Source organism: Salmo salar, chromosome 05 (assembly GCF_965601325.2).
Source record: "Salmo salar chromosome 05, fSalSal1, whole genome shotgun sequence".
Classification (NCBI taxonomy): Eukaryota; Metazoa; Chordata; class Actinopteri; order Salmoniformes; family Salmonidae; genus Salmo; species Salmo salar.
Window position 1 is genome coordinate 69747439 of NC_138295.1, and position 11965 is coordinate 69759403.

Here is an 11965-nt window from a genome sequence, read left to right on the forward strand (position 1 = left end):
GTGAAATTGGGATTATTGAAGTAATTGGAAGTGGGATTGTATAGGTCAACTTGTTTTCAGCCTGGAATTTTCCCTACAACTTAAGGAGAATATCAGTGTACGACGTGCATCGTCAGCAAATAGACCCTTAGGGCCGAAGTGTTTCAGACCGTTGCATGAGTCTCTCCTTTTTACCCTTCTCCCTATTGATTGTGCTATCCTTCTACCCTCTCCTCCTCTCTCCCTCTCCTCCTCTCTCCCTCTCCTCCTCTCTCCCACTGTCTGTACTGTACATCTCCTCTCCCCTCTCCCCTCAACCCTCCTTCTTCCCTCTCTCCCTCTCCTCCTTTCTCCCTCTCCTCCTCTCTCCCACTGTCTGTACTGTACATCTCCTCTCCTCTCTCCCCTCAACCCTCCTTCTTCCCTCTCTCCCTCTCCTCCTTTCTCCCTCTCCTCCTCTCTCCCACTGTCTGTACTGTACATCTCCTCTCCCCTCAACCCTCCTTCTTCCCTCTCTCCCTCTCCTCCTTTCTCCCTCTCCTCCTCTCTCCCACTGTCTGTACTGTACATCTCCTCTCCCCTCAACCCTCCTTCTTCCCTCTCTCCCTCTTCTCCTTTCTCCCTCTCCTCCTCTCTCCCACTGTCTGTACTGTACGTCTCCTCTCCCCTCAACCCTCCTTCTTCCCTCTCTCCCTCTTCTCCTTTCTCCCTCTCCTCCTCTCTCCCACTGTCTGTACTGTACGTCTCCTCTCCCCTCAACCCTCCTTTTTCCCTCTCAATTTGTCTGACCCTGTTGTCTCTCTCCTCTCTCTTGTCCTAACTCCTCCCTGATGTCCTGTCTGTCCATATCGTCCATCCATCGTTCCCTCCCTATATCTTTCTGCCTGTCTGTCCGTCCATCTGTCCAACCAGATGTACCCAGCCCTACAGATCTCCCATGTGGAGGAGTCCTCCAGCCCCGTCACCATCCCAGCCTGGTGTAAGAAGGGCTGGGGCCACTGCCAGACACGCCCCTTCATCGTCATGCCCTACCGCTGCCAGGGTAAGAACCACGTCTGCACCCTCAGCCTCATCATTATCATTCTAATCTTCAGCATATCCCTACACAAACATCACTCAAAATATTGCACAACTTCCCTATGATCGCCCACCCCATATCGGAGGATAACTTTATTATATTAATAAGTAACATCATGTCATCATTATGTTTAATACAAAGCATGTCATTTCAGTTATATGGTTAAGTAGCGTTCAAATTCAGCCTCGGGGAAGTAATAATAGAAACGGAAATAGTACATCTAATAGTTCATTTGAATGGATTCCATTGTCAAAGCTTTGTCAGGTGCACCAAAGAGCTTCACTCCATTAAAATGGTGGAAAGGTCTTTCAGTCTGTGTTGAATATTAACCCACTTGTTCCCACATATTTCCAAACATGCCACTATGCACATCTTATACCATTAGTAACCCTAACAAGTAATCCAAATTGCTTAACAAAAATTGTAGTAATTGAAAGGTATGTACAAATAATTGTGACTGATGCGAACATACAGTGCTCTGCCTATAATAAAATGAACAGACATTTGCCCCAATATCTACTGTATATACCTCAGCTCATTTACCCACACACCCCATCACTCTTACCCCCATGCCTTAACCCTAACACCCACATGCCAATACCCTAATATTGATACAATCAAGTACTGATACACCCATATCCTATCCCTGAATGATACACCCATATCCTAGCCCTGAATGACACACCCATATCCTAGCCCTGAATGACACACCCATATCCTAGCCCTGAATGACACACCCATATCCTAGCTCTGAATGACACACCCATATCCTAGCTCTGAATGACACACCCATATCCTAGCTCTGAATGACACACCCATATCCTAGCTCTGAATGACACACCCATATCCTAGCTCTGAATGACACACCCATATCCTAGCTCTGAATGACACACCCATATCCTAGCTCTAAATGACACACGCATATCCTAGCCCTAAATAACACACCCATATCCTAGCCCTGAATGCCCTATTTGTTACTCATAGACCCCAGATCCTTTGTCAGTACACCTCATCCCTGATACTTGCCTATCTCTGCCCTTTTACCCACTTTCCTTAGGCCTGTATTCCCCAAGTCACCAACAGTAACCAATATCCAGCTATTTGCTGCACACCCCAACCCTGTTATTAGCATATCTTAGTCCTGTGACCTCTGACCTGTATATGCTAATAATTTAAAGATAAACTCATAGTACAGTGGGATGTTGCCAGAAAGGATTTGAATGGGCAATAGACGTCCATCCAGACCCATTATCTGTATGAGCCTTGTTGATCCCTACATTCTTAGAAAAAAGGGTTCCGAAAGGGTTCTTTGTTCGGCTGTCCCCATAGGAAAACTCTTTTTGGTTCCAGGTAGAATCCTTTTGAGTTCCATGTAGAACGCTCTGTGGAAAAGGTTCTACATGGAACCCAAAATAGTTTGCCTGGAATCAAAATTGTTCTTTCAACCTGGAACCAAAAAGGGTCATTCAAAGGGTTCTGCTATGGGGACAGCTAAATAAACCTTTTAGGTTCTACATAGCACCTTTTTGTCTAAGAGTGTACACCCCTTTCCTCAGATAAACCAGGGAAATCCATGTGCATACTTATATAAAACAGGTCTACCCCAGTGCCCAAGCCTCAATATTAATACAAACCAGGTTTACACTGGTACTTCAGCCCCAATATTATTACAGATCAGGTGTACACCTGCACATCTAACCCAATATTGATTAAAACATTTATAAAAAACAGGTCTACTGCTACATGTCCGCCCCAATTGTCATAAAAAAATAGGTGTACTTCTGCATTTCAGCCCCAATATTCATATCAACCAGATCTACACCTGTATTTCAGCTCCAATTTACATATCTGTAAAGTATGCACCTGTTTGAACCCAATTAGTCAACTAAGCCAGGTCTAAATGTACCGAAGCCTGAATACTCATAAACTGTAAAACAGGTCTAACCCTGCACCTCATCTCCAATACTCCTACAAACTAGGTCTACATCTTTGACTGAGTCCCAATACTAATATAAACCAGATCTACCCCTGCATATCGCAGCCCAATTACCCATACGAACCAGGTTTACACGTGACTGTCCCAATACTCTGATAAACCAGGTCTACCCTTGTGACTATTCAGCAAAACTCACATAAACCAGGTCTACCATTGTGCAAGAGACACTACACAAACCTATTAACATTAAATATTTGTTAAGTTATGACACTAATTCAGTTTATGGGTCTATACATGGCCAATTCGCCCTAAAATAACAAAATATGACGTTTATAGTCAAGATCACTTATGTAAATATATGTAAAGACTAATGAATAATGGTAAGATCATCTTGATCAAGTATATCCATAACCCAACTCAACTTCAATCTACTGAAAAAATCTGCTATGATTAAATATACATATTATGTTAGAGCCATTGGTCGGTCACATGTTTCCACTTAAATATTTTCATATACCACGAGCATCATGAATTCAATGTATTGTGACAATTTTGAGAAGTCATATGAAACACATCTGCCACGCTGATCCTCAACAAAGGGGCCCCTCAGGGGTGTGTACTCAGTCCCCTCCTGTACTCCCTGTTCACTCATGACTCCACGGTCAGGCACAACTCCAACACCATCATTAAGTTTGCCAATGACACAACAGTGGCCTGATCACCGACAATGACAAGACAGCTTATAGGGAGGAGGTCAGAGACCTGGCTGTGTGGTGCCAGGACACAAACCTCTCCCTCAAAGTGATCAAGACAAAGGAGATGATTGTAGACTACAGGGAAAAGAGGACTGAGCACACCCCCATTCTCATCGACGGGGCTGTAGTGGAGCAGGTTGAGAGCTTCAAGTTCCTTGGTGTCCACATCACCAACAAACTAACATGGTCCAAGCACACCGAGACAGTCGTGAAGAGGGCACGAGAAAACCTATTCCCCCTCAGGAGACTGAAAAGATTTGGCATCGGTCCTCAGATCCTCAAAAGGTTCTACAGCTGCACCATCGAGAGCATCCTGACTGGTTGCATCACTGCCTGGTATGGCAACTGCTTGGCCTCCGACTGCAAGGCACTACAGAGGATAGTGCAAACAGCCCAGTACATCACTGGGGCCAAGCTTCTTGCCATCCAGGACCTCTATACCAGGCGGTGTCAGCGGAAGGCCCAAAAAATTGTCAGACTCCAGCCACCCTAGTCCTAGACTGTTTTCTCTGCTACCGCACGGCAAGCGGTACCGGAGTGCCAAGTCTAGGTCGAAGAGGCTTCTAAACAGCTTCTATCCCCAAGCCATAAGACTACTGAACACCTAATGAAATGGCTACCCAGACTATTTGCATTGCCGCCCCCTCTTTTACACCGCTTCTACTCTGTTGTTATTATCTATGCACAGTCACTTTAATAACTCTACCTTCATGTACATATTACCTAAACTAACCGGTGCCCCCGCACATTGACTCCAACTGTATATAGTCTCGCTATTGTTATTTTACTGCTGTTCTTGTTACTTTTATTTCTTATTCTTATCCATTTTTTTTTAAACTGCATTGTCGGTTGGGGGCTAGTAAGTAAGCATTTCACTGTATTCGGCGCATGTGACTAATAAAATTTGATTTGGTTTTCAATCATACTAGACACCTGAATAATGCATAATATATGGCTTATTTGTTAATAAATACAACTTTAACTTCTCTAGAGTCTGTAAAGTACAAAAGTAATTTTTTTCACTTTTGTGACCGATGGAATCAAATGACTTAAATTAAAATCTGAAATTAAGCATATTTCACATTGTTCTGTCCTTGACTGACTGGCTCCCTGCAGCTATTGAAAGTAGAACTGCAGGCAGCAGCACACCATGGTGTTCTGGATCAATCTCCACTCCCCACCTTGTCCTCAGCTCAGATAGTGCAGAGGCACTAATGTTAGCATTATCTTATTATACTGAACCTTTTCTAGTTCAATTCTCTTTCTTTCTCTCTCTTTCTTCTCTCTCTCTCTCTCTCTCTCTCTCTCTCTCCTCTCTCCTCTTTCTCTCTCCTCTTTCTTTCATTCTCCTCTCTTTCTTTCTCTCTCTCTCTTTCTTTCTCTCGCTCTCTCTCTCTCTCGCTCTCTCTCTCTCTCTCTCTCTCTCTCTCTCACTCGCTCTCTCTCTCACTCGCTCTCTCTCTCTCTCGCTCTCTCCTCTTTCTCTCTCTTTCTTTCTCTCTCTCTTTCTTTCTCTCTCTTTCTTTCTCTCTCTTTCTCTCTCTCTCTTTATCTCTCTCTCTTTATCTCTCTCTCTCTCTCTCCTCTCTCTCTCTCTGTCTGTCTGTCTGTGGCTCGGGTTTTTGATCATTACATTTTTTTTTACAACCAAGGCAAGTATTAAAATATTAAATATTCTCCCTGTTATTCCATTTCCCTCCTCTCTCTCTCTCTCTCTCTCTCTCTCTCTCTCTCTCTCTCGCTCTGCAGTGGGTGAGTATGTGAGTGATGCCCTGTTGGTTCCAGACCGATGCCGTTTCCTGCACCAGGAGCAGATGGATGCCTGTGAGAGCTACGTCTACTGGCACAACATAGCCAAGGAGGTGCGGGCGGAGCGACATTATATTAACTAAGATTATATTAGAGTTAATTAAATTATGCCTAAATGATATTACATGTTCATTTTTCAATTAATTTCTTAAGTTTTAATTGGGTTTTAACACAACTAGGACTCTTTTATAGAGAGCATAGACTGCTATGAGACATTAAACTTTGACTTGGACTAATTGAGTCAATAACTAAACAGCAGTGTAGACTGCAGTAGAAGACTGGGGCTGGAAGCTAACTGTACCCAGCTGGGTGTAGTGTAACACAGTACCATACTGCATCAGCAGAGAGAGTAGCTAGAGGACTTTATTATAGACCAGGGAGATGAGGCTGTTTATTAGAGGCCGGGGAGGTGAGGCGGTTTATTAGAGGCCGGGGAGGTGAGGCGGTTTATTAGAGGCCGGGGAGGTGAGGCGGTTTATTAGAGGCCGGGGAGGTGAGGCGGTTTATTAGAGGCCGGGGAGGTGAGGCAGTTTATTAGAGACGGGGGGGTGAGGCGGTTTATTAGAGGCCGGGGAGGTGAGGGGGTTTATTAGAGGCCGGGGAGGTGAGCCGGTTTATTAGTGGCCGGGGAGGTGATGTAGGTTGTAGTTTTTATAACTCACCTTCATCATGCTGAGGAAGAGGTTACCCCCTGTCGTGTTCCATTCACCTCCTGCTAGTTAGTTCCCTTTGATCACACTCACATTTCCTCTTTTTCTATACACCCCTGATCTCTCTCTCGTTCACCTTGGGTCTTTTCCAATCTTGATTCATGTTTAACATATTTTTCTCATCCTCTCTCTGTCTGTTTCAGGCCTGCACAGCAGACAGTCTAGAGCTGCATAGTTATGGGATGCTGTTGCCGTGCGGTGACCGTTTCCGTGGGGTGGAGTATGTGTGCTGCCCGGGGAGGGGCGGGTCCAGTGGCAGGGGGGAGACCGAGGGAGGGGACGTTCTCGCAGCAGGACCCCAGGCCCTTAACCCTCAGGCCAAAGTCAACACAGGGTGAGTCCCATTACCCCTGCTCTCTGTGGTTATGATAGTGATGATGATCGTAATGTTTGACCTTGTACCTCCATTCCCAGAGTCAAAGTGACAACACCCACCCCAAGCCCCTCTCCTGACACCGATGTGGACGCGGCAGACATGGAGGAGGAAGATGATGAAATGGTGGAAGAGGATGAGCAGGTGGTGGAAGAGGATGAGGAAGAGGAGGAGGAGGCAGTAGAGGAGGAGGAGGAAGAGGAGGAGGAGGAGCAGCAGGAGGTTGCAGAAGCAGCAGCAGTGAAAGACCCAGAGGAGTATGAGTACTCCATTGACTCTGGCCCCTACCAGGCTACTGACTACACAGACTCCTTCTACTATGAGAAAGGCCAGGGTCAGGCTGGTCGCAACCCCTCCACATCCCCACCCCAGACCAGGGGAGACAGCCGTGAGTAACCCTCTACCTTCTATCTCACAGTTACATCTTTGCCCTGTCCAGAAACAATCTTTAACCTCTACTTACCACCTCTCAACTAGATCTGAGAATATGTATTGGGCATAAGCTTTATAGGAATACCGCTTTGCCCTAGATGGAATTCTATCTATATTGTTTATATTCTTACCTACAGAAGTGGAGAAGTGGGGTATTAAGTAGTGTCTAGGGTTTTGTGTCTAGTCTGGACCTTTCTCTCTAAAGGCCAGTCTCAGTAAGGGAATAGACTGTAGTTGCTACCCTTAGAGTGGTTAACAGGGCAGTAAAAAGACTGGGTAAATGCTGACATCCCTCTCCCATCTCCCACTTACTCTTACTTATTGGGGAATGAACTGTAGTGCCCAGTTAGCATCTCCAATACTTTCTCTCTCACACTCTATCTCTCTTTAATAGACTAAGGATGATTACACACAATCACTCATGCATTCAAGGGCACGCACACACACACACACACTCACCATGCCTATCTGTCTGGCTGGATATAGGACTTAGATAGGAGTGGCTGGCTGATGTATTTACAGCACTACTCGTCTCCAACTCAATAATGCTGACCACTCACCCTACTATCTGGATCAATGGCTCTCTGGGTAATGGCAGTGATTAGGATATCTTTCTGTCTCCCTCATCCTTCCTCTGTCTTTCATTCTGCTGCACTGCCTGTACCTCCATCTCTCTCTCTTCTCTCCTTCTCTGTTTTCCATCCTTTTATTCTGCCTCTCGTTCCCCTCCTCTCCTTATCCCCCTCTCCTCCTTCTCCTCTGCAGTACCCACCCCTCGCCCCACAGATGGCGTGGATGTTTACTTCGAGATGCCAGGGGACGACAGCGAACACGCCAACTTCCTGCGTGCCAAGATGGACCTGGAGGAGCGGCGAATGAAACGCATCAATGAGGTAAGGTGGGTGGAGAGGCGGATTTGGACAGGCAATGAACCAATAAGATGAAGCCAGGCCTGCTGTGCTGTTTCCATATCTGTGATCTCCTACAGAACCCACTGTTGAGAGTCAGGGGCAAATTGCTCTGGGACCTGAAGTGAGGTTTTAATGCAATATTAATATATTGCGAGAATCTCAATTGAATACTCTTTATGTCCTCTTTCCTCAACACCTTCTCAAAACCCATTGGAGGAGAAGGTCAGAGGGGGGACCGCTGGCTTTCTCATCCAATGGGTTTTGAGAAGGTTGCAAGGGGAGAGGACATAAAGAGTATTCAATTGAGATTGTCCCACTGTTTACTTCAAGTAAACCAAGCCAAGTGGATACCCAAGAACAAACAGACTTTTTTATTTTTAGTAGCTGCAGTTTGAGGCAGATATGGAGCATTTTAAACATCAGAATGGTCCTCGGTGGATTCCTGTCTGAGGAAATTAGTACTTGGCTCTGAGTGTGTTTGTGAGTGACGTTAACACACCTTGCCTTTTCAGATCATGAAGGAATGGGCTGAGGCTGACAACCAGTCTAAGAACCTGCCCAAGTCTGACCGCCAGGCCCTTAATGAGGTAAGAAGATGGAATAGGAAGAGGAGGGGATGGAAGAAAGGAGAAGGGGATTAAAGAAGGAAGAAAATATGGGAGACGGACACTCATATACCTATTAACACAACAATGATCCCCCTTTCCTCTCCCCCCAGCATTTCCAGTCTGTGTTGCAGACTCTGGAGGAGCAGGTGGCAGGGGAGAGACAGAGGCTGGTGGAGACCCACCTGGCCCGCGTGGTGGCCACCCTCAACAACAACCGCAGACTGGCCTTGGAGAGCTACCTGACCGCTGTGCAGGCCGAGCCCCCTCAGGTCCGCAGACAGCAGGGGCAGCAGGGATATCTACATGTTGTTAGGCAGAGAGCATGACTGTACAGATCTGCAACGCTGCTGGGTTTTTCACACAACAATTTCCTGTGTGTATCAAGAATGGTCCACCACCCAAAGGACATCCAGACAACTTGACACAACTGTGGGAAGCATTGGAGTCAACATGGGGCAGCATCCCTGTGGAATGCTTTCGACACCTTGTAGAGTCCATGCCCTGACGAATTGAGGCTGTTCTGAGGGCAAAGGGAGGGGTGCAACTCAATATTAGGAAGGTGCTCCTTATGTTTGGTATACTCAGTGTATATTTGTTAGGCAGAGAGTATGAGTGGACTGTAGTGTATTGATCATTTCTACCACACCTTTTCCACCCCTCCATTCTCTGACTATAATATCATTCTCCTCTCAACAGCCGGAGCGGGTGCTGCAGGCTCTGAAGCGATACATGGCAGCAGAGCAGAAGGACCGAAGACACACTCTGAGACACTACCAGCACATTGAGGCCGTCGACCCCCAGAAGGCTGAGCAGATGAAGTTCCAGGTGTGAAATGAAAATATACTAGGATGAAAAGATACTGTACCTCTTCCTTAAGCAGTGATGCTGCTTCATGAAAAACGGACGCTCATAAAATAACTCTTAAAGGGGCAATCAGCAGTTGAAACAATAAAAAAAAGTGCATGTAGCAACTGCAGATTGCCCCTTTCACAAAATGATCAACACCTGATGTCATAATTATCCTTTACAGCAAAACTAATTTTCACTTGTAAATGTCAATGCATTAAACCAACACATGACTCTTTCAGACTCGGTGGGGGCTTTGTCTTGTAATGAACCTAACCAGCATTGATATCTTGGTTGCAGGTCTACACACATCTCCATGTGATTGAGGAGAGGATGAACCAGAGCTTGGCTTTACTCTACCAGGTCCCTACCTTGGCTGAGGAGCTGCACGATGATATCCGTACGCTACACTACTCTCTACTCTCCTGTTAGCCATGTAGACCAGGATGTGGGGTTACTGCCCCTGTCCTAATATTCATGTTTTAGTTCCTTCATAAGACATTTAGAAAGAGATAAGCTAGCATTTATCATGATGTCTTTTGTCTTTTGAAAGTTCCAAATTCACATGATCTAATTAGTAGGTTATTATTATCTTGACATTTCTCTAGGGAACTCTCATTCAGAAAATACAGGATTGGTGTATATAAGGTGTAAATAACGCAGTGTTACTGTAAATACATTATACTTTACTGTATATCAAGCTTTCCTGTTTTTAAAACCTACTTGTTTCTCCCTCCCTCCCTGTAGAGGAGCTGGTGAAGGCGGAGCGAGGAGACATCAGTGAGCTCATGACCACTTCCTTCTCTGAGACACGCACCACCGAGGAGCTGCTTCCTGCCGAGAGTGAGGAGGAGAAGGATGATGAGGAGGAGGAGGAGAGAGCCTTCCAGAACAGGCCCTACCCACCCCGCATCGGTACGGACACACACACATACACTCTCACACACACACACACACACAAACACACTCATGAATGCACGCATACACACAAAATGTCTCCTCTTCAAATAGTTCAGGAATTAATTAATTTATTTGAATACAAGCAGTAGGTTAACATTTTATTTATCTCTATTGTTTCTGTCCTGTAAAGACCCACAGCCCAACACTAGGAAAGGTGAGTTAAAGGGAAGGGACATGAAGTCTGATATTTGTCTGCCAAATGTCGTTTTCAAAGAAAGAAAAAGTTGAAGTTGATCTGTGTTTTCTGCCTCTGCGCTCAGCCTCTACAGACGAGTATGACTATGCCACATCTGAGAGAAGCCCCACATATGAATATGAGGAGAAAGTAAGAAAAATCTTTTTTTATTTTTTATTACAAACATACACATCACTTTACAGACATGGCATCCTACTTGCACTTGTGTTTACAGCACAGCCAAGAGTTACGCTGACACATTATGTCAATCATCTCATCTCTCCTTCTCTCCCTCCATCCCTACCCACTTTGTATCTCACCCCCTCATGTGTATAATGAAAAATAGCTTTTGTCGCACTGCAGCCTCCACGTGATAAACTGCTACATTTTTACTCACTTACTATAACATCCTCCCACAGCAGGAAGTCAACTCCCATAGAGATATAGTTAATGTGTTCTATTTAATTCTGTGGTACTTCCTCTGTAATGACCTATTAAATAACCCCCTCTCTCACTTTTGCTCTCACTCTCTAGATTAACACCTCTCTGGAGCTCAAGCAGGTGGTCTACAAGTCTCCTGAGATCCAGACTGATGAACTGGTGAGTCTGCTACCTAGATAAGTGTCTGGATGGGCTGGGCTGGGCGGACCCGTCCTCTCTTGTGGTATTGTAAGTCATTCCCATGATGATATCGACCTCTCATTTCCTCATCTTCCCCTCTTTGTGCCCTCTCTTCCCCTTTTCTGTTTCTGTCCTTAGCAACCAGACGCCCTGGAGACGTTCAACCGTGGGGCCATGGTGGGGTTGCTGGTGGTTGCTGTAGCCATCGCCATGGTGATGGTGATCAGTCTGTTGCTGGTGCGCAGGAAGCCGTATGGCACCATCAGCCACGGCATTGTGGAGGTAGGAGGCAGACAGAACAAACACCTGCTCACTTTGATGCTTCCAAAACTTGTAAACTGGAACAACTTGTCCCGATTTGGTGTTTTTAAATCACTGATGAAGGATTTTGAGGCTGATTCCCTGACCTGTCAATGTTTTTAATTTGCTGCTTTATGATTTTGTTATACTCTTGTGAATTCTATGGTTTTTACTAGATTACTTGTAGTTTTTCATGCTGTCTGTCTGTAATTGTGTAATGACTTGGTGCTGCCTATCTTGGACAGGACACTCTTGAAAAAGAGATTTCAAATCTCAATGAGCCCTTCCTGGTTAAATAACGGTTCAATCAAATAAATGGCAGTCCAGTAGATCTATTTATTAGTGTGTGGGTTTAAATATTGTTTTGACTTATCTGACCATCAAGGCTTCCTCCGATCTCAATGCCATAAACCTTCTTCCTTGATCATCATCCCTTCCAGTTCCATTACTCACACAATTTGTTGTTTAGTTG

At 45.3% G+C, this 11965-nt stretch overlaps 1 protein-coding gene across 2 annotated transcripts in view; it reads left to right on the forward strand.

The window, feature by feature from the left end:
* The window catches only part of LOC106605617 (amyloid beta precursor like protein 1), a 50123-nt gene that overhangs the window by 34092 nt on the left and 4066 nt on the right, over positions 1-11965 (forward strand). For both annotated transcript variants that reach the window (XM_014201454.3, XM_014201453.3), the window contains exons 3-16: positions 892-1021; positions 5498-5610; positions 6411-6601; positions 6682-7028; positions 7838-7965; positions 8496-8570; positions 8702-8860; positions 9288-9416; positions 9738-9837; positions 10185-10352; positions 10528-10551; positions 10658-10722; positions 11107-11172; positions 11332-11475. In XM_014201454.3, the coding sequence (XP_014056929.1) occupies positions 892-1021; positions 5498-5610; positions 6411-6601; positions 6682-7028; positions 7838-7965; positions 8496-8570; positions 8702-8860; positions 9288-9416; positions 9738-9837; positions 10185-10352; positions 10528-10551; positions 10658-10722; positions 11107-11172; positions 11332-11475 (1839 nt within the window). The remainder of the gene's footprint in view (positions 1-891; positions 1022-5497; positions 5611-6410; positions 6602-6681; positions 7029-7837; positions 7966-8495; positions 8571-8701; positions 8861-9287; positions 9417-9737; positions 9838-10184; positions 10353-10527; positions 10552-10657; positions 10723-11106; positions 11173-11331; positions 11476-11965) is intronic.